This window comes from Odontomachus brunneus, unplaced genomic scaffold, assembly GCF_010583005.1.
Source record: "Odontomachus brunneus isolate Ranch 3 - 2012 unplaced genomic scaffold, Obru_v1 Obru_scaffold_019, whole genome shotgun sequence".
NCBI classification, from domain to species: domain Eukaryota; kingdom Metazoa; phylum Arthropoda; class Insecta; order Hymenoptera; family Formicidae; genus Odontomachus; species Odontomachus brunneus.
The window spans coordinates 2,280,168-2,303,133 of NW_022639469.1; the positions used below are offsets into that span (position 1 = coordinate 2,280,168).

At 37.3% G+C, this 22,966-nt stretch overlaps 3 protein-coding genes across 7 annotated transcripts in view; 2 read left to right on the forward strand and 1 right to left on the reverse strand.

The window, feature by feature from the left end:
- LOC116841957 (centromere/kinetochore protein zw10 homolog) overlaps positions 1–4,487 on the forward strand; it is a 6,079-nt gene extending 1,592 nt beyond the window's left edge. For all 3 annotated transcript variants that reach the window (XM_032810529.1, XM_032810528.1, XM_032810530.1), the window contains exons 4-11: positions 386–1,190; positions 1,259–1,407; positions 1,754–1,857; positions 2,013–2,188; positions 2,291–2,497; positions 2,581–2,718; positions 2,814–2,947; positions 4,014–4,487. In XM_032810529.1, the coding sequence (XP_032666420.1) occupies positions 386–1,190; positions 1,259–1,407; positions 1,754–1,857; positions 2,013–2,188; positions 2,291–2,497; positions 2,581–2,718; positions 2,814–2,947; positions 4,014–4,229 (1,929 nt within the window). In that variant the 3' untranslated portion in view covers positions 4,230–4,487. The remainder of the gene's footprint in view (positions 1–385; positions 1,191–1,258; positions 1,408–1,753; positions 1,858–2,012; positions 2,189–2,290; positions 2,498–2,580; positions 2,719–2,813; positions 2,948–4,013) is intronic.
- Positions 4,488–5,207: 720 nt separating this feature from the next.
- LOC116841966 (RNA-binding protein Rsf1) lies at positions 5,208–10,548 on the reverse strand. Its single transcript, XM_032810558.1, has 3 exons — positions 10,269–10,548; positions 8,498–9,094; positions 5,208–6,768 (listed from the first exon to the last, which is right to left on the reverse strand). Exons 2-3 carry the CDS (start codon positions 9,085–9,087, stop codon positions 6,741–6,743), a joined length of 618 nt encoding a protein of 205 aa, XP_032666449.1. The 5' UTR covers positions 9,088–9,094; positions 10,269–10,548; the 3' UTR covers positions 5,208–6,740.
- A 1,938-nt stretch (positions 10,549–12,486) lies between these two features.
- Positions 12,487–21,925, forward strand: LOC116841961 (venom acid phosphatase Acph-1-like). 3 transcript variants are annotated; one of them, XM_032810549.1, is made up of 7 exons: positions 12,487–12,775; positions 18,180–18,214; positions 18,650–18,754; positions 19,611–19,876; positions 20,505–20,661; positions 20,782–21,117; positions 21,372–21,925. In XM_032810549.1, the coding sequence occupies exons 1-7, from the start codon at positions 12,610–12,612 to the stop codon at positions 21,567–21,569; spliced, it is 1,263 nt and encodes a 420-aa protein (XP_032666440.1). In that variant the 5' UTR covers positions 12,487–12,609; the 3' UTR covers positions 21,570–21,925. The 3 variants fall into 3 exon arrangements, with proteins under 3 accessions (XP_032666440.1, XP_032666442.1, XP_032666441.1); XM_032810550.1 differs by lacking the exon at positions 12,487–12,775 and adding an exon at positions 17,889–17,910; XM_032810551.1 differs by lacking the exon at positions 18,180–18,214 and having other exon boundaries at positions 12,618–12,775.
- Positions 21,926–22,966: the final 1,041 nt, after the last annotated feature.

Consider the following 22,966-nt stretch of genomic DNA (forward strand, 5'->3'; position numbering starts at 1 on the left):
TATATATATTATATATATATATATATATATATATATATATATATATATATATATATATATATATATATATATATACTTTGCAGCATTTTTAATATCTTCAAATCTAAACAAGGTTTTCTTGATTGTTTCAAGGTTGTCTTGCAATTAAATTAATATTCTTTCAATATCTATCAAAATATAACTACTTTATCATCTTAAGCTAACATTTTAGTATTAATGTGCTGCTCTCCAAAGGAAATGACAATAACATTGTATTCTCATAAAAAATTTAATTTATTAAGATATAATATTTTAGTAATAATAATAATAATAATATTTTTACTTTAATGCTATGTGTGAGAACTTTGATAACACAGAATTATTCAATCTTAATTTGATTGTACAGATCAAGGTAGAACTGTCAGGTTCAACGAAGGAATTGAAGAGTTTGTCCCAGATGTTGAAAGAGTCAAATATCAGCCTGCAACTGTCTCATCAGCTGATAGAGCTGCACGAATGCATGAAATCCATAAGAAAGTTGCAAGAAGAAAAGCGGTTTGTGGACACTACCAAGACTCTGCTGCAGATGCACTCTTTGCTGAACAACCCCAACAGCGTTGTGCACGATCTCGAGATCTACACTGCGATCAAAAACGAATACTGCGAGCTTTTCCGCTCGTGCTTAACGGAAATATCCAGGCTGTTGCGCGACCGAATCTGCTGGAGTAGCGATGTGAAAGACGGCAAAACGATCACTTCCGTCACCATCAAGAGCGAATACGACGACATACAAGAGCTGATACAAGGCTTGCATATCATTGATCATCTCGAGAACGAACTGAAGACGTTCTCCACGAAACTGATGGAGCACATCATTAACCCCGTCATTCACGACCACTGCTCGGTCTACGTCGTCAAGGAGAAAGTATTTACCGTCGACATATTGGAGAGAAAGAAGATGCCGTGCTATAAGGGTGTATTGTACAATCTAAAGCTGCTCTTCAAGTTCCTCCATCAGCACTTGAATTTGAAAGTCGCGGACGACGAGACTTTCTTGAAAAGGATGCAGCCACATCTACTAGAGCAGTTGTCGCACTCGTTAACAACGGATTGCATCTCGCACACTATCCCGACTTCTAACGCTGATCTGAAGAACTTCGAGCCTGTCGTCGAGGCGATTAACGAATTTCAAGATTACCTAGTGGAAATCGGTACTTACGTCTAGCTGTAAGCTCGGGGCTAATATGAAAAACCAATTAAATAAGTGATAAAATTTCAGAATTTCTCTCCAAGGACCAGCTCTTCTTATCGGAATACACGAACAACATCGACAAACTATTCATCGACAGAATATGTCAAGATCTATTGGTAAAGGTTCGAAATATCATCAAGAAGGATCTGCACGATTCTGTGCGATATGAGCCGCAGGTATTATTCATAGTTATTAAAATAACAATGATGCATCTCTCAAGGATTCTATTTATTTGTAAACGGGTAACTTTTTTGGTAATACAAAAAAGAAAAGAAAAGGAAAATAAGAAGTTGAAAAAAGGATGAGTAATCAGGTAATACAAAAAAAAAGATAATACTCAGATAATTGTAGTCAAATTTTATATTTAAGATTGTCTTAAGTTCATCTTCAGAAGCTGCGGATAGTTCCATTACGAAATACCTGAAGGTGAACTAAGGACAATCTTAAATATAAATTAAACAAATACAAAATTCAACTATATGAATACCATTTTTAGAATACAATTGTCCTCTCATCTCGTAGGAGCCACCGAAACTTATGAGCAAAGCATTCGAAGACGATCGTGAGTTGACCATCGAAAAGAAACTGAGCGATATGTCGTTCCAATTACCCAGATGTCAGATAAGGCACGTTTTTTAATGTACATTAGTTAATTTTGTTAATTTAAAGAATTTTGTTCAATGACAATACAATATATATGGAATTTGACAAAATTTTCGAATCTCGATACTTTCTTTCAGTGTACGATAATTAAATGTAACTTTTATCAATGGCATTTTAGCAAGAGCGCAATGGAGACACTGGAGTTAGCGAGGACGATATTGGACGAAGCCCGTGATAGCTCGGACGCTTGCGCCGTTCGGTTATTTTACACCTGTAGAAACGTGTTCGGGATGTATGCCTGGCTAGTCCCAGAACATCATAGAAAATTTCTGGATACGATACCGCAGCAAGTCGGTAAGACTGATACAAGCCATACGATACAATCAGATATCAAGCAGATTCTGTGACGTGAGCGTGAAATCTTCATTCTTACAATCGCTCGCGTTACGCTTGCAGCTCTGTTTCACAACAATTGCATGTACCTCGCTCACCACCTGCTCACGTTGGCGCATGACTACAGAGATAAGTTCTCGAAGAACTTGCAAAAGTTGAACCTGACATTTGCGGATCAAGTCACGGTACTGCGAGACGTCGGTTCGCGGTATTTCCTGGAACATATGAGGTATCAGAGAAACATCATCTTCGACATCATCAAAGACTCGGGTTCGTGTGCTTCAGCTTTGTTGACTGTTAGCAGAATTCGTGGCGAACTTGCAATTGACATTTATCTCGCGTGTTAATTTCAGGATTTACGTCATTGGGTCAAACGCCCGAGTTACATCCCAGCACGGAGCGTGCATTGAGACAATGTATCAGACAATTGGAACTGCTGAAGACAGTCTGGCTGGACGTGTTGCCTATCAATGTTTACTGCAAAGCTGTCGGTGGGTTGGGCCTTTCTCATCGCTTCTTTTCGTGGTGCACCTTAACGCACATTGCGTTTCTCATTTTATTTCTCTTATATTAACGCGCGTTACAGGTTGCATAACAAATTCCATGGTTGACGACCTGGTGACGAAGGTAATATCCGTCGAAGATATTCCGGTTGATGTAGCAAGAGAACTGGTGGTTCTGTTCAATGTGGTGGTGAAACGGGCGCCGCAGATATTCCCGGTAGGTGAATTAAAGTTCGGTATGGAGAATTGAAGTTCACATCATCATATCACACACACACACATATATATATATATATATATATATATATATATATATATATATATATATATATATATATATATGTATGTGTGTATACATATGTATATATATATGTATATATATGTATGTATATATATATATGTATGTGTATATACATATGTATATATATATGTATATATATGTATGTATATATATATATATATGTATATATATATATATATATATATAAAGTAATGGCTGTCTTCAGTAGGGAAAGCTGCTTTGTAATTGTTGTAAAATTCGTAAATCTGATTGTTACATGCTGTTAGATTCAGCCAAGATTAAGGTTCCTGTTTCTACAGCTATGGAATTTTGGATTGACGATGTCACAAGAAAATGCCAAAAATTCTTATGTTATTTTCAAATCAAAAGATATTTATAAGAAAGAACACTTCAGATCGCTTGAGCATACTTGCAAAATTCTTCAAAAACTATCCTTTTCCCTTGACAGTCAATAAATAGCCTTAAAATTAACGTGATATGCACTGTTTCTTTGACCCAACTTCCCTCATGATTTTGCCATGTTGATTTTAAGACTATTTAATTAAAAGTTACAGAATAAGCACACAGGAGCCTTAAGAGTAATTACAAATTTTATAACTATTGTAAAAAGCAGGTTTCTCTGCTAGACGTACAGCCAGCACTGGAAATGAATAATTGTGGATTAGAGATTAGTATTCGAGCTTGACTCGCTTGGTCAAACTTCAATCTTTAAATTTAAATTTCAATGTTTAGTTTGATACAGACTTAAAAATACACGCAGAGGGACAGCACAAGTTTCAGGAAGAAAGGTTTAACTCTTGATGTATATATATATTTTTTTATTGTTTGATCTAACGAAAGTACACGAGTTTTACGATACGACAGAGTTGTGCGAGAGTTGTAGCGGTACTCCGGCTGGTCCCTGTAAAAATTCAATCATGAGAACGTTATTCCCGCTCAATCGAATCGCCATGCACACTAATTCACATTCCGACGGTCGTAGGATCCGAGTAAAATTCAGCGGCACGTACGCAAGTGGGGCAAGTTTTTGGAACTGATCAGGCTACTCGGCGCGTCACTGAAAGAGATCGAGGTCAGATGGGGAAATGGGAAAGGACCTTTGGCGCAGGAGTTTACCGCTCCGCAGGTAAAGCAACTAATTCGCGCGTTATTCCAAAACACCGACCGAAGATCTAATCTCTTAGCTTCCATAAGATAAAAGTGTAAGACACATAGATTTAGGAGTTTATGAAATAAGGAATAAAAACAGCCGACGTTTATGTATCATAACATTCTGCGTGAAAATTTAATATGTGTATGAGATGTACCACACGTGGCAACCGCCTAGAAAATGTCTTTCGCGGATTTTCGTTGCATTCGACCTTCCGAGTTCATTGGACATTCAATTTTTTATATATTTTTGTACGAAGAAACAGATGTATCGAAAATAAAGCACTGAATATACCGGATAAATTTGCTTGCTGAAGTATAAATCACAGTTACAACTCCATGATACTTTCTAATCGCGGTTTACTAAATGAAAAGAAATGCAATCAGTTGTACGATAAATGCGTGAATTCCACTAATTCAGGTAAAAACGAACGAGCGCTCACCCGACTCCGATTTCCCGTTTTACAAAAGCCACGGCACAAAGTCGGTATCAAATTGTCGTCGTTTAGCGACTCTGCGTAATTATAATATCGACTTTTAATTGTTACGACAAAACAACTTTTTTGTTGCTGAGATACTTACATAAATGCTTGTTTTTAACTCACAACAAACTCTCGCATATCATTCAACCGAGTGCCTCTCGGCGTTCGCTATCTCAATTGTTTCTTCTTCACGACGGATTCTCGTTTTAAGATATCATGAAGATATTGTGAAACACACGGAAAAGAGTGGTCGACGCGAACACAACATTCGTGAAAGAACAGAAATAGTTTACCCGGAGTTCATAAGATCTTTAAAACATCTGGTACAGGCAACATTTGTATCAGTCAATTGGTTATTCGACAAAAATAACTTGTGAAGTAGCAGAATAAAACGACGTCGTTACGTTATCGGTTATAATAAGATATGAAAAAATGGTCAGACAGATATAGACAGACAGACAGACAGATAGGCGGGCGGGCGGGCAGGCAGGCAGGCAGGCAGGCAGGCAGGCAGACAGACAGACAGGCAGGGTGGCGGGCAGTAGTGAGCGCAAATCATTTAATATCTCAATTTCCAATTCCATATCTTTTACAGTAGAGGTAATATACATCATTACCATTTTATTTGATCACTTTCTTATTTACGAACGTCCGCGGTGTGACACAAAAGCGCGGACGCTCCAAAAACGTGTCCTCTCTTTCGTCCAAATGCAGCACTGTTTCTGCACATATATTTGTCGGGAACAAAAAGATGACGAAAAAAAAAAAAAAAAAAAATAACGGAAAATATGTCGCACAAATGCGACGGCCATGGGCTTTTCAGTTTTTTGTCTTTTTTTTTTCGGCTCGGCTGAAAACTTTGATCTCTCGCAGAGTTTTGTGCGTTGAGATTTCGCTGGAGCAAAACTGTCCTGTATTCTCTCGTTCGGTTCGTTTGTTCGCATGTATATTCGACAAAAAATCGATTCCTCATATACGGGCAGCAGTTTGCATTTGGCTAAAGTCACGCACACGATCTCCTATGATCTCTTCACTGAGATTCCATATAAAATCGTTACTATTCATAGAATAATAAGCGAGCACACACGTTTTTCTTTCTACCTACATATACGATGAAGGATTATTCACACCACGGGTCTCCTTCGTACGTTTGTAACTGGTGTCTCGGAATTTATCGCAGAAAAAAGTAGAAGCTTTTGCAAGGTGAATTACAGCTGAGCTGCGCTTTCTGTCCATCGCGTTAATAACGAGTATCAGTAGACATACAATTGTAGAGTATAGTACCATACGACAGCCATACAGTACCATGTGCGTCATATACGCCTCAAAAAAAGTCACCGGGTCTTTCCGCGACCCTCGATCTTACGCGAATACGCGAACGCAATGTGAAAGATCGAGAATCGTACGAGTGACTCTCCGCCGCGACATTAAGGCAGACGTGACGCCTCTGGTATACGTTATTAAAATAATCTCGAACGTCATATAACCGTAAAGCACAAAAAAAGAAAATTCCGGCCATGGTATAAAATCGTAGAAAGAAGTGTGGAAAACAGAGGTAAAAATTTTAAAATAGAAAGTGCGCTTTTTTAGCTAAAAATAGAATAATAAATCAAGAAGTACAATCCCTACATACTACAGCCCTATATTTAATTACTTCGTCGGATATTGAGTTTGTTGAGTCCGCGATTCGATATTTCACTGCGCCTCGTTTTTTTCATTCTTTTTCTCTCATTCTCTCTCTCTCTCTATCTTTGTATTTCTGCGTGTCTCTCTCGTTTTGCAAACGGAAGAGCGTTCTTTCGAGGGAACTTTCCGCTTTTTCTTTTTTTTTATTTTCTCGAATCATCTTCTGTGAGTTTCTGAGTTAATCATAGAAAGTGTCCCTCTGGCTGCGACCACAGTGTGTGTAACTTGTGTGTAAAGTGGTCAACAATGCAAGGAAAAATAATGCACAGCATAAACCGCAATGATAGTTCTTGTCTATATACAGGTCGCTGTGTAGATTGGACAGAAATGAAGTCGTCGAGGCGGGTGGCTGATCGGCCCGCAGTTCAGATTGGCAACGCAGCGTAGTTCTTTTATGTGCATTCACGTAGATGACGATGACTGTGAACATGGAAGTGCAAAACAGGATGTCACATTACTTTTGTCGCCCCCTTCTTTCTCGACTCCCATCGACTATGAGAGCCGGCGTTATTAACTTTATATTTACGTGCATGCAAGATATACGTTAACTCTCGTCGTACTTTAATAACCCAGCACTCATGCACTTGAAATTCTTTTTTTACTTTTTTTTTTATCTATGTTAAAGCACCCGTGTCGGGCAATGCAGCGAACATTGCTCGCGTGTTTAATCCGTAGATCGTCCGTATAGTTCATAATAGGCCATAATATCGACGTTAGATCGCGGTGAGATACGTTTCCCGTGCGTTAATTTAGTTTTTAGGTTTCGCCTCTCGAGGTGGACGGATTAGACGCTCGCCCGCATCCCCTGTTTGCCTCCGACAACAAGTGTTCATGCGCGACCGAATTGTCGATTTTGCCCTCCTGCTTTTTACCGCATTACTGCGAATACTCCCAAATCACTCGTCGTATCTCGTCGGTTAAAAATTGCCTTTCTCGTCGAAGTCTACTCTCCGGAGACAAAAGATACGAATTTTCCTAATTATCTCTGTGTTTATTCTCGATGTTTACTGTATACTGAATGGCACTGTGCAGAACTCGAAACACGTTGTTCATGGCCTTTTAACAGAACTATAATCTACGTGGTTGTTTGTAACGATTGATATATCACAGATATACAGGATGCCCGACGCTAAGTGTCTCCACGCCTCGTTCATACGTAGTTTAGGTCAAGCTGAACACAAAACCCCTCCACAACTTTGCACACAACCACGTAAAATTTTAAATATTTATCGATTAAAAGCGACTGGCGAGTGATATCACACGTGTAATACAACAAATGAGTTGTGATAACGACGTCTGCCGTCGCATAATTGTAGATTAGGTCAAACTGAACAAAAAAGTCTTCTATCACTTTGTAAATAATTATGTAAGTTTTCGAGTTATTAATTGAAGAAGATTAGCGGACGATCGCACGCGCGACAATGCACCAGTATTCTTCGATTAATAACTAACAGTTTACGTACTCACCTGCAAAATGGCAGATCTTTTTCAGTTCAGTTCAGTTTGCCCTAAATCTACAAGCAACAGGCGTCGCTATATCTGCCGTATCGCTGAATCATTCGCCACTCTCCTTTAATCCCTCCATTGACCTTATATGACGAATGCTCTCTCAGCCGAAATTTTACTTTGTAATTATATAAAGGTAACTTAACAGTAGGTTTTGAAACTTTCTGACTTTTTCATTTGCAACCTTTTATATTATACTCGTCTCGCTCATAGCGAGAATAAGTGAAGTTAACGCGACTTGCGCAGTCATTAAACTCAAGTTTTACTCTGATGAAGGAATAATAGATCCATATTTTAATACATCTATTTTATGAAACAGTAGCGCAGTAATAATTAAATTTTCATTTGAATTAAATTAATAACAAGTGTGGTCTCTGCGTGGAGAGATTAATAACCAGCTACGTAAAACTTCACGTAGTTGTTCGCAAATTATTGGAGGAATTTCGTGTTCAGTTTGATCTGATCCACGTGTGCACGAGGTACGGGATACTTGGCGCCTCACGCTCTCGTATATTTATGTTTGTACAGTCGTGGAAGCGACTACCACCGAGATTTTAGAGTCGCCGAGCTCCAAAATAGTGCTGAAATAATCGCGAGACGCGAGTTTATGAAAGAAATCAGTTGGTATGGATGTCGTTAATACCTGCCACGGCCAGCCGGTGAGCGGCTTCGATACCTCGCTGTGCTCGTGTCCTTTCCGGTATAGTAATCGGCGCCGGTGTCTCCGCCACTAGCACCGTAGACATCCTGAGTATATCCGTCTCGTGTAACATACCCGCCGCTGCGATTGTACATATAGTCTTCTCCGTAACGACCTCTGCCCCTACTTGCGCCACCCCTGCCTGCATAATAGCTGCCTCCGTAATCGCCGTACGTATTGCCTCCTCTGTAACCCGCGCTAGTACCGCCTCGAGTGCCGAAATCCCTACCACCGACCCCGCGACCACCGCGGAAACTACCCGTACTGCCCCTGCTGCCGCCACCGCGACCTCTACCCCGTGAAATCTCGACTCTCAATTTTGCACCCATTATCTCCATGCCGTTCATATTGCAGCACGCTAATTCGGCCTCGTTCATGTTGAAGAACTCGATGAAGGCGAAGCCTGGCGGATTGAAGGCCACCCAAACCTTGTTCAGCTTGCCGTACTTCTCAAACTCCATCTGCAGGTCTTCCTTCTTGATGCTCTCGTTCAACCCACCCACGTAAACGCGTGTGTACCCCTCTGGCGTCATCTTGCTCCTGAAAAGGAACAGAATCAGTTTGTTGATATGTGGATCTCCCAAATGTTGAGGAACATCGGTCTTTAGAGCGTCTCTCATTTGTTAGCCTGAACTGAATATATTTTTACAGCATTTGTTGAGGCTGAGCATCATGAATCGATGAATCTTTTCATGTGAAATCTCAATCTTACTCATCAATCATTACTTATCAATCTTCCCTGGTATAAAATCATGAAAAGTAAATAATTTTTCAGTACTTGGAAGTGATCATGTATCCTTTTCCTTCAATGTAAACTCGTGAAAAGTGAATATTTCCATGTATTTTCAAAGTAAGATTTTTCACTTTTCACACTAAAGGAGAAGATTGATGATTGATACTCCCTGATTCTATTGTTGTAAAACTCTGAATCGACATCAAACAAAGAAACACATTCCAAAAATTCTTGCATGTAATTTTCAGATAAAAAAATATTTGTATGAAAGAATACTTGAAATCACTTGAGCATATTTGTAAAATACTCCATGAACTATCCTTTTTTCTCAAGTTAGGATATTAATGTGACAAACCTTTATATTATTTATATAATATTATGCAATCATATATATATATTTTTTAGTCTATATTTTATATATATTTATATTTTTTTATAATATACACATGTTCTTTGTAAAAAAAGCAGGCAACAGTGAGATTTTTTTTTCTCTCCGCGCGAATAGTTAGACTCATGACACTCGGACAAAATCTCTACCTGCGAAAGGAAAAACACTTCGACTTCCACGTGTGAAGGCTAAGTGAAATGAAAGATCTCGATGTTTCCCGAGCACAAGATTCGCTTGTGCGATCTCTCGCGGCGAATTTCGCGGCAAATCGTGCGTGAGCAGAGCGCTATCGCGTTATGGCGGTGTTTCCATCCTCGTGGTCGAGGCGCAACGCAAAAATACGCGTCGCGTTCGCGCGACGACACAGGACGCCACCATTTTGGTGTGCGTTCAAATCGCCTGGCGATTTCACGAGCGCGAGACGTGCTCGCGCGAGGGAGAAGCACACGCGCGCGCGTGTGGCGTGTCTTGCGATGGCAAAAAGCTTCCAAACAGACACGCGACACACGCGACGATGAGCCGCGGTCGCTGTTTACGCGCCAACGGGTTCGAAATGATCCAAACGGCCAAACGGACGCCGTGCTCGTACTCACCCTTGTTTCCCCGCTTGTCCAGAAGCTCGCTCGCTCGCTCACTCGCGCGCGCTCTCCCTCTCTCTGTCCTGGGCCTGCCTTTCTCGTCTCTCACGGTTCACCGGTGATCGTCGTCGTCGCTGCTTGCTCGTCCAACGACGCGGCGGACGGAGCGACGGGAAGAAACGCTACGCCGCGTAATGTATCAGAAGGACGTGCACACCGTCGTGCAATCAATAGAGGAGCGCATCAACCGGGGTTCACAGCGCACAGAAAGCATGGCCGTCGCGAGGAGCGCCTCCAAACCAGACGCCGCGCCGGCCTATCTGGCGCGTTTACAACGGATAAAGAGGGCGACACTTGTAAGAGCAATTTGAAAAGCGATCTTGCGCAATGGTAATATCTTGTGTCGTCACAATCAAGTGCGTTCCCTGCATCTCACGCGCTTGATAATGCGCGAACGAAAACACGTTGCATGAAATAAAATATGAATGCTCAAAATTACAAAGAAATATTTAATATATTGATTTAATGAATTTTGTGTGTAGAAATACTCGTATTATGATACAACTTGCACAGCCAACTTCCATTCTGCGCTAAAGTATCAGTTCTCGTCTAGCTAATATAAAGCAAAATAGTTTAATATTTGGTGCGTTATACCCTAATAATGAATATTTTGAAAAATGTATAGCTACAGGGTTTGTATCTCCCGAAGCCTTTTTACTTCTAGACGCTAAGGGATATATTCAAAACAATGATAATGTACCTGTTATTTATCACATCGTCCGTCATAATAACAATAAGAAATTAATCTATGCCCCTAACCCTGAAAACAGTGATACCGAATACAGATGGAAATATAGCATGTCTATCCCTAATAGAGATATAACTGATAAACACAGGGAAAATAAAGACAAATATTGGTGGCTGGATTAAATCCTTATTTGTTTAATTTATTTATAATTTGTTTTATAATGTATTTGTTTTTTCTTATGTATATTTATGACTATTTTATATTTTATAACTAATGTTTTATATTTTATATTTTATGACTAGTTATTTCTATTATACTGCGTATAATGTTTTTTATTTTTATTTATAATATATAAAATCTCATATATATGATAGTGTAGCCAGTTTTTCTTGGACCTTTTTTCTGGCAATATATATTAATTTTACTTGGCTGTTTCACAGCATGTTAATTTTGTTATTAATTACCGCTTCGTTTTCTTATTATAAACTGTATATGGACCGTATCTGCGAGATGCCTTGTTTGAGCCTGTTCAGATCTATTTAAACCTGTTATTGAAAAGTTTTGTTTATTAAGCTTATTGTATATATTTAATTGTAATTTTGGTCCTAAATAAACGAACAAAAAAAAATACCAGTTCTCGTCTGATTACTGAAGTCAAGCAATGCTGGGCACGGTTAGTATTTAGATGGGTAACCGCCTGGGAACACCGTGTGATGGCGTCCATTTCTTTTTTTTATTTTTTCAATTTTTAAAGAAAACTATGACGGTAACGATATCTTTTTTCGTCATTTAAAAACATAATATTCTCACACTTCACGCTTTTTATTCATAAAAATTATTATTTTTGAATAATAAGAATATATTTTTTTCTTTGTTGAGTCATAAAATGCATTGATGCAAGTAAAGTATCTTCGCTTAACGATATTATGTCGCTTCACGATAAAATTTACATGTTAAAAAAAGATATTTTCAAAAAAAGAATGCCCTTTTTCCTGTTGAATCGCTTGATGGAACACCGAATGATATTGGCGTTTATCTTTTTTTTTCTTTTCCAATTACTCGAAAGTGAAGAAAACGCCAACAGGTGGTATTTCATTCAGAGGAATTTTGATTTTCGCGGGAATTTTCTTTCGCGCATCGACGCGAACGAGTGGCCGAGTTAATTATTATTTACGAATTCGCGTCTGACCGTTCAAATTACATAGATACACGCGTAATTAGTATCCCTACTTCTCTCGCCCGAGAGATGCAACGTCGGTATTTTCGCGCAAGTTAGATAACTCGAGGAATTCTTATAGAAATATCATACTAAGAATCATTGATAATTACTTATTATCCAGTATTTTTAATACTGAAAATAAGTAATTATCAATGATTCTTAGTATGATATTTCTATAAGGGAAGCCTTCGTGTAAGTTGCATCTGGCGCAGCCGCAGATGATCGAGTCCGGCGATTAGAAAAGAATCAGTACGCTTCCCGATGCGGTCGCGTTAGGATCACTCTTCTTTCTCTCCTTCCTTGTCTCCGTCTCTTTTTCACGGAGAGTGTATCCTCTTTCGCGACACTTCCGGCAAACCTTTGCGTTACGGAACGGCGAGCTATGCGCGATGGGTCGCACTGTGATTGCGCGCACGCAGGATTTATCGCGCGCTTACCTTTTCATCGTGCTCTGCTATACCACCGTTGGTTTCCTTCTCTCCTGCGCCGTACTGCACGCCGACGCAATTGCACAATATTGCACGGAGAAAGACCTCGATGCGGTTTGCGACCAGAGTATGTAAATGTGTCATCGGTTGCACCCATTGCATCCATTGAATAAAGAATACCAAGAAGGAGCATGTTGCGATATATCGTAGGTAATCGATTGTGTTGCATTGGCCGCGTTCAGTAGGGTTGCGTCCCGTTTCACGCATTATGCGCGCATTGTCTACAATATACGTGACATGAACTATAGATAAATGCGCGCATATGCGTGAAACGGAACGCAACCTAGAACAAGTGATCAGTAAGCGCTCAGTGAGCTCTTGCATCTGATTGGAATATAGTTGAAGATCTAAAAGAATATGCCAAATCATATACAAGAGCTCCCTGAGCGCTTACTGATCACTTGTTCTACTGAACGCGGCCATAGGTTCAGTTTGATGACATGAACTACGTCGTAAGTGACGTTACCGGAAACACAGTCTGGCGGTATACTTTAAACATCTTGGAAGTATGTAGCAAAGGAATATTAATTTCAAAAGAATAATGGAAAAATTGTATTTATATTTTGCTAATATTGGTGAAGGAAATAAAATTAGTCACTTCCCAGTAAACATGCATGTCTAAAAGATGTCGAAAAGTTATCTAAAAGATATCTTATGCAACATTTTGTTGCATAAGACGTCTTTTAGATATCTTTTCGACATCTTTTAGACATGCATGTTTACTGGGTTGTAATAATTTTCTCTTCAATACGTTTACGCATCTTTGTCTATTCGATTAATTGATAATATTACGTCATAACATTTACTTCGATTCCATAGTATCGATAGTCGCATTTGGTTCACTTTTACTACGTTACATCTTTCGCACTCCTAACAAAGGATTTTCTCTTTATGCTCCTTCCTGATATTCTTTATTCTATGGGTGCGCCGCACACGCCATTCTTCTCTTTCTCTTCACAGGTCGCGCATTGTCGCATGAGAAAACGATCTATCGCTCCCCCAGCGAATCCTTAACAAAGGTTGTCTGATGATCGATTGCTTTTTCATGTGCTGATATATACAGTGGATTGTAAAACGGCTTAGACATAACACATGAGTCATATAATTATACTATATTTGACAGTTAATTACACTTTATTTGACATTTGCAATGATTACTTCATTTAATGCACCATCGACGATAGCGACTATCGACTTTTCAAATCGTAAAGTATATATTACGAAGCGAGTAGCATATATTTATACGGAGAGAATATTGAAGTAAAAACTACAATACAATTTTAGTAGTCCGGGAATAGACTGGTATTATTAGGAAAATTATAATAAAATATTAAAAATGACCATAAATATGACAATATTTATTATATTTATAATAATTTTTACTATGTTTATAGTCACTTTTATTAATGTTGTTACACGGACTTCGTGTAATTTTATTAATAATCTCAATATCTCGGCCTAAAATTAAAATTCCACGATAAGATACATGTGACAAACAGGAAATTAATAGAAAATGTATTCCGTCTCTTGAGATAGATACCCCCAAAAACATGCACGTTACACCCACGTGGAATCCACGTGATTTCGTGGATTCCACGTGAACTCTACGTGGATTCGATGTGAATTCGACGTACGTTTTTGTGGGGTAATATCATAAATTAAATATTTTTCTTTCACATTTTTCTTTCGAATCACGTCAGAACAATCATAAGCGGGAGAGACTGTTTGTCAGATATAATCTTTAAAATCCTACGCGATAAACTACTGGAACAATAGATTTAAATCAGAGAGTTTGCGTAAGATCTATTTAATCATTTGAAATTTAACTCGAGATCTTAACCTGATAAAGATCATAATCCATCATTAAACATGAAAAATGAAAACTTTCATAATCCTACCAATATCCAATCTAAGATACCGCCAAATCCAGCATTAAGATATCTTTTTTTAATTGCCTCAGCCTACCTTCATTACTCCTAATGAATCCAATAACTGTTTATTGGAAACGCTGAAAACTTTTAATCTCCGGATCTATTTAGTTCATTCAGAGTTTCTGAAAAGGGCATTATTTCTTTTTTTCAGGACGCTAAAAAATTTACTAGCTCCAGTTTACTTTTTTTTCATTTCTCTCGCATATTCTGTATTGGTAAATTCATTATTTTTCGTGGCTACTTTGCTAGTTTCAATTGTTAGTAAATTCATTCAATGCGCGATACTAGAATCAAGTGTTTGTAAAACGAAGGAGGCCCAACATCGTAGTTGTTCCTAGTCACACTAGCAACCGTCTTCACTTACGTAATACGTTTACAGGCCAAACTAGTAAGCACTTTTTATATCCTTTTCCAATCATCAAACTAATTCATTTGTTTGTTCTCCTTTATTTCCACTTCTCTCTTCTTCTCTATTTTAATTACAAGAAGGATCATCCTGAGAAATATCTCTAATAGCCTTTTTTGTATAATCTCCCTGCAACCTCGCATCTACATCCATATGTATACACATCCATATACACACACATATACATGTAACAGAATAATTATATATCTTTGTAAATTCTTATTATTTTCTTCTTTTTTACGACATTATAATAGTAAATCTTTGTGAAGTCTATTATTACCTCTTTCTATTTTTCCTTTCTCCTCAATTGACGTGATCTCGTTCATCATTTTGTGTTTGGAATAAAATAAGTAAATAAATAAATATATATATACATATCTCACGGAGTAAAGCCTAATTATTTTCTGTTGAACTATCACCCTTAATCCAACATCTCTTTACTCGGCTCAGATAAAGAGATTCGGTTCTTAAAATAGGGCTACTCGGCTTACGACTAACGTAAAGAGACTTTTTTAGCCTTTGACCTGTACACTTAGATATGTACGGAACTCACAAGCGCGAGCGTACCAGTCACGTAACTGTTTTATTATAATTTTTCTATTATAATACCAGTCTATTCTCAGAGTACAAAAATTGTATTTATTACTACAAATTTTACTACAATATTCTCTCCGCACGGTAAAGATCGAGGTATACAAGCTTCCTTGACTTAAAGATAAGAGAAAGATCAAAAAGAAATTCACGTATTTATTGTTCAACTTTTGCGAGTTAATTTTTCGAGGGGAGAATATGTCCTTTACATTATCTTTGAAGCATTAGTGAAGGACGTTAGTCAAATCTCACATCATATTGCTTTGTAACGTTGTATTAATTGACTTCCCAAGTAGGAATCGTACACGTTTCGCCAGTACGGAAAAATGGCCCGATACTGGGCCGATACTGAAAAGCGGATGTCCGATTTTGGTACTGGCTCAGTACTGGGCCTAATATAAAAAGCTATATTATTGGTACTGGCTCCGTACTAAGGTTAGGAATTGGATAGTCGTACCGTACGTATACTGGGGCGTTATCGAAAAGTGTTTGTCGTTTTCGGTACTGGCTCAGTATTAAAAAAGCTGTATTATTGGTACTGGCTCTGTTCGTAGAATCAGTAACTCGATACCCAAGTAAAAATTGTATATAATCTACCAACAGAGGATATTGAGCCAATATTGTGTCGGTACCGAAAAACGAACGATACCAATATGATATCCTATATGGGAAAATGGAAGAAGTCACTAACGCGAAACCTAGATAATTCAGTGATAAGAACGCTTACCTGACAAGCGGAAGACTCGAGTTTGATTCCAGCCGTCGCCCCAAAGATTTTTTCCTCATATGACTATTAAAAATAGACATGTATAGGTACAAACGAAAGCATGGTCTGATTTTTCTTTCCGTACTATATAGTTGTGATATTAACAATTGTACAAATAATAAAAATTACTAGGAATCGATACTGGCCCAGTACTGGGAATAGATACTTCCCCAGCGCTAGGAATCAATACTTTTTTTATACTGTACTGATACAGTACTGTACTGATACAGTACTGATTTTCGGTACTGTGACAGTAATGTTTTCTGATACTGGCTCTTTTCTATCATCCCAGTATCACACCAATACTAAACCCTTACTGGCACCCAATACTATGCCAGTTGTAAATTCCTACTTGGGTTATTATTCCTGTTATAAATATCATTATTGTGTGATATCGCGTAACTGAAGATAATGCTTAAATGGAGCTTAATAAATGACGCGATGGAAATAATCTAACGTTCGCGTGCTGCCATGCAAATCGCGAAATTGACGTAGTATATATACGAGATATATACGTAGTATACGAGATTGATACGTAGTGTATACGTATATATTGCGCTAGCCTTATCTTCGCGTGATGATTTCAAATACGGTATAACTTAGGGAAATAATTCAATCGACATTGACAACTCGATGACAGCTTAGAGATAATAAGCGCGTATGATGCAATACACATTTACACACGCTCGATTACTCTGACGTGTGCGTCAATTTCTTCCTACTCGCATTGATATATATTTTTATACGTTATGGTTCCTTTAACGCGCACTTATATTCGTCATGTATAATCGTCATACAAAATACCCAGATAGCACAGAGAATTCAAAGAGAATTCAGCTGTATGCCACCAATTCTGAATTCATTTTCAGATGCAAAAAGAATTCTTCAGAGTTCAGTTCAGTGAAAAGAATTCTTTCTACATCTAAAAATGAACTCAGAATTGACATACGACTGAATTCTTTATGAATTCTCTGTGCTATCTGGGTAACAATTTGAAAACCGATCCTCAATATCGATATCTTTAATTAGCTCTCGATGCATCCCTAATGATCGAAGATTGCCACATTTCTCCTTAACGAGTTTCGTAATACATCCCAGGAAAATTTATCTTTTAATAAATTTATCTTTTAATATCTTTTAATAATTCTCAGCAAATACATTTTTATATCGAGTATGAAATGCGTGATACAAAATTCATCGAAGAGAAGCGCTGGAATCTTTAAGACTTGTCCACGCGATACGCTGAGTAAGCTTGGTGAAAGTTGGAGTAAAAACTAAAAATAACTTATTTCCCTCACGCGCCTATACTCTAGTTCCCCTACACCGTAAATATTTCTCTCACTCAAGGTGAACAGGTGAATGTCGGCAGGACGCGAAGTTAACAGTAACTCGGTATCAAAGTCAATCAAAACAAATAGCACGTTTCCGCCGTCTCAAACAGTTTTTTGGTGCTTGATCCATCCCTGAAGTAAACTGCCATCAGTCAGCGACTGCCATCTATATGTCAAGTATATGTAAAATGTTATTACTTAGATAAAGATATCGTTTGAAACGAGCACGAATTCACTTCAGTGTTCATGCGTTGCTCGAGCAGTTGAAACGAACGTTTAAACGGTGTTTGCCGTTGTTGATGAAAGATTTTGGAGTGTTTGACGATAAAAGAGGCCTCTCTCTTCCGCTCTCACGGATTTGTGTATCACGTATTTCGTTCATACGAAGATGCAGCGCGCGCTCCTGCGGACATCCTTCTTTTTACTAAGCTTGTTTGTGTCCTTAGGACAATCCGAGTTTCATGTGGAGCTGGTCCAGGTGGTACGTAATGCATATTCCAATTTCCAACGTAGAATCAACGTTTCTCGCGATAAGAATTATTGAAATATACGATATTATGATATAATACGAAATAAATGTGTGCGCGGCATTTAAGTATACAAATAGTTAAGGCACGCGGGCATACATACACAGACGTGACATTTAAGCAAACAACAAATACAAAACTATCTAATAAGCAAAAAACTAATAACCAAAAAATCAACAGAACGTTATTACAACGATATTTAATAACATCTAACGTTTTTTAATATGTAGTTTTTAATGTTGTATCAACATTATCACGAATAACTTCAACACTTGAATATTTCTACAACATTTTTGTAATACTTAAAGGGAAATAGTAATATATATAATCAATTACCTCAGTTTGGCTCAAAATCATAATAATGCGACATAATTTTGCACGTTTTATAGATAATGAGACATGGAGAACGAGCACCTTTGCTTAAAGAAGCCTTCCCTAAGGACGAGCACGATTTATCGGATTATATACCGTGGGGTCTCGCTCAATTGACTAACGTAAGTATTATTTATATATATACAAGGTGACTAATGGGAATGTGTTGAAAGTAAACGGTTATTACTTTGCAACAAATAGGCCGAATGGAATAAAAAACGCCATTTTGTGGAGGAAACTTATCAATTTTATTACCATATATATAAAAAAAAAATATAGTAATTTAATAATTGAAATATACATTATAAAAAAGGACAAAAATTTGCTTGAGCGTATGAATTAATGGTATATGTTTTCAAAGTGTTTATCGCAATCAGCACAAAACTGTAATTGTTTTCAAAAACTTGAAAATATATTATCTAACATAGATATAAAAATGCTGCGAGTGTATTTTTGAATACAATCTATCAGTTCTGCGTTGTTTGTTTTGAAGTTGTACGGTGTAACATTTATCTTTAAGGTAACCCCAAAGAAAAAAAATCACACAGATTCAAATCGGGTGAGTAAAGAAGACCACTCCAGACTTGCATGAGCAAATTTTCTTACTCACCCGATTTGAGTATGGAATACAATTCCAGCCTTGAAAATTGCGCAATAACACATATCGATCCGACAGTTGTCGGCAAGAGTTTATCTAGAAGCCATTATTTTCTTTTAATATTTTTAAAGAAAATCTTAATATATAATATATAGCATGTAATGTAGTATAAACTTTTCAAGTCATGGTAATTCTCGTAAGGCTGAATGTCTTTAATAGTTCTTCGTTAATGCTAATATGCGCAATTCGTATTCGAATCTTTTTAACTCGAAATTTTCGAATTATTCGGATTCGAATTTTGAATTGATTCGATTCGAATTCGAATAGTTCGTACATCTCTACTGCTATGGCAAATAAACACGCGAAACGTAATCTTGCAGAAGGGGAAGATGACGGAGTATCAAATCGGGAGGATGTTGCGGGAACGTTACGACCATTTTCTGGGACCGCTCTATTATCAGGAAGACGTCTACGCTGTCAGCTCGGATTTCGATCGCACGAAAATGTCCTTGCAGCTAATGTTGGCAGGACTATACCCACCGCAGGAGTCTCAACAGTGGAACTCGGACTTGAAATGGCTTGCCATTCCCACGCATTATGTACCGGAAAAAGTGGACATGTTGCTGAGATCACTCCAATGCCCATTGTCGGTATTTACGTTCGTTATATTAGGGGCTTGCCAAAGTTCGTCGGATTTTTAGTGTTTCTTTTGATTCTTTCTTTTGTTAATAATACAGTTCGCGTTATGTTTGAAGTATCTTGACAGTCACATTTTATCTTCGTAATTATATCGTCTAATTGCTCATCTGCAAAACGATTTATTTTCTGCCACAATGAGGTTTTGGACGAACACGCGCAAGCTCCTGATTTTACACTGAGAGAAATTACCCGATTAAAAATTAATAAACGGATATTTCCGATCAACATACCGATGAATTTTTGTATACGATCAGGAAACATCCGATGAGAAATATCGGTTGATAATTTTTTGATTGGTTTATCTGATGAGATATCATTATGATCAGAAGTATCCGATAAAATGTAATCGGATATCGAGAGATAAAACTTGACCGGGATTTGGTCGGAAATATCCGTTTGTTAATTTTTTATCAGATAATTTCTCTCAATGCGTGGATCAAGTGTCTTTATAGATTTCGTGTACGTATTCTATTGGCTATTGTATATTTCCATCAATATCGCTAATTTTGTGATAAAACATATTATTGAAGAACAAAGGATCTTTACAACTCCTTATGAAATTCTATCTTTTATAGGTACAAAGCAGCTGTAAAAGAGGTAATGAATACGAATGAGGTCCGTGAGAAAATCGCGTCTTACCATGACTTCTTCAAGTTCTTAAAAGAGAAAACTGGACTGAACATCGTAGACACGGATGGCGTTTTTCAGTTATATAATGGATTAACAGCGCAGGTATGATCCCCACGCTAAATTGACATTGATTCATGACGAAAAATATACTTTTGTATGGAGAATGATCTCGACAGATCGCCGTCGCGTCGGCAATTCGATTCAGGAATATTTCTGTTTCAGAAAACCATGAATCTCACTTTGCCGGAGTGGTACACCGACGAAGTACACCGGAAGATGCAGGAGATTATGTTTTTCAGCTATGATATCTTTTCATTTACAACCCAGCTGAAACGAATAAACGGTGGCTTCCTCGTGAAGAAGTTCATCGACAATATGAACCCGAAAGGCGACCCGAATAACAAGCCTTCGCGCAAAATATATATTTACTGCGCTCACGAGTTAAATATCGCCGCGTTTGCCAGAAGCCACAACATAACCGACCTGAGTTTACCGGATTACGGCTCAGCATTCGTCGTCGAGAAACTGCGGGACGAAAACCGCAATTTCTATGTCAGGGTGATTAACGCACGATTAATTATCGTATTATCATCGTTTGATCGGATTAAATCACAAAGGCAAATTACACACACGGAGAAAACAGTTTGATTGTATTAACACGAAACTTGGTTTTAATTAACAGACCAACGCGTTTTTGTTGGAGAACACAGAATTTCTGTGATTTTTGTGATACAAATTTGATTCTATAAGCCAGACATTCTATTTCTGTACAATATTATTAATATCAACAATTTTTCGGTGTTTGTCGATAGATCGCCTATTGGACCGGCGTTTCACAAGAATTTATCGTTATGAAGCTGAAGCATTGCGATGAGATTTGTCCTATGAAAACTTACTTGGAACTCACACATGATATAATACCGTCGAAAGAGGAGGAGAATTGCTTGTGGGACAATATAACCAAGGAAGAATTGTTGCAGCTCTATTCTGAAAAAATCAACTTAGATTAAACCATTATTATATGTTCCTTATTATTGTCACGAATATAATGTGCGTCGGAGACGTATTGAAAAAATACTCTATCATTGGACATATCGATCCAATTTTATTATTATTAACTTAATGTGCACTGCATATTGTTTTTCCTGCGAAAAGACAACTTCAGCTTCGGGAAAGATAATCTATTTTTATAGCATCTTTTAATCAACTATTTAAAAGCTTATATATTAAACAATTTTTTAATTTTCTTTTTTAGATAAAATTATTTAATTTGCATAGTTTACCTTGAAATCTTTTCGCGTATATATAGTATTGTGTGTTTTGTGTATATTTTATTTCACAATAAATATATAATACTTTACTGTAAGTAGGCAATTTCTTGAAACAAGAAATAAGCAAGAGTTTGAAGAAATTAATAGATAATACACTTTTGTTTATACTTATGAATTAACAGGTAATACACTTTTCATCATATTTGTTTGTAATCTCTTTGATAATAAATATAAAATATTAAAAAAACCTGAATAATTTAATCGGTTGATATTAATTATTAACCCATAAGTATTAATTATAATCAAACATATCAAAGTTGAATTGATAATTATTTTGAAATTACTTGTTAGATTTTGCTGGTATGGAAGGAACAATAGTTACATTACAACGTACATACTCAGATAGCCAAGCCTGCAAAAGTTAGGTTTTGCTAAGTGTGTGCTGCATACTATGCTGACATAATTTTAGCAGTAACGAAATATAATCTGCTATGTCAGATGCGTGTACAAACTAACAAAATTTGCGTCATGATACGATGGTAAAAATAGTACATTTTCTGTGGCGCAATCTCTGCCCGTTGGCGCACTGATCGAGACACTTGGAAGATCGCATTCAATAAAACTGAATAATTTTACAAAATTTTGAATGCTCAGAGCGTATACTCGATATTTTAAGTATCTGCCAGACAGTGCTGGGGTTTGATCAATCATAATTTTCTTCAACAAAAATCATTGACCAATCAATAATCTAAATTAATCAAACGATTAATAAATATATGTATATTGGAAGAAAAATACTTGAAAATTTATTTGCCAAATTTATGTAAAAATGCATTATTACTAATATCATAATTTGTAAAAGCGATTTTTCAATTGTTTCGAGCAATGTGCTTTATTGGACGGCACATACACACATTACACCACAGCAAAGTAAAAATCGCATTGATTCATAAGCATGCATTAAGTCGAAAGACTTCATGTCATGTTATCAATATGTTTCTTATTTTGATTCACTGTACCACCGATCAGAGCAGCCTTCTACTTTCGTAGAAGATATTATCATAATTATTATAAAAAAGTAATAATATTCGAATAATAAATGGTAGTGGTAATGGTAGTGATAATGGTAGTTATAT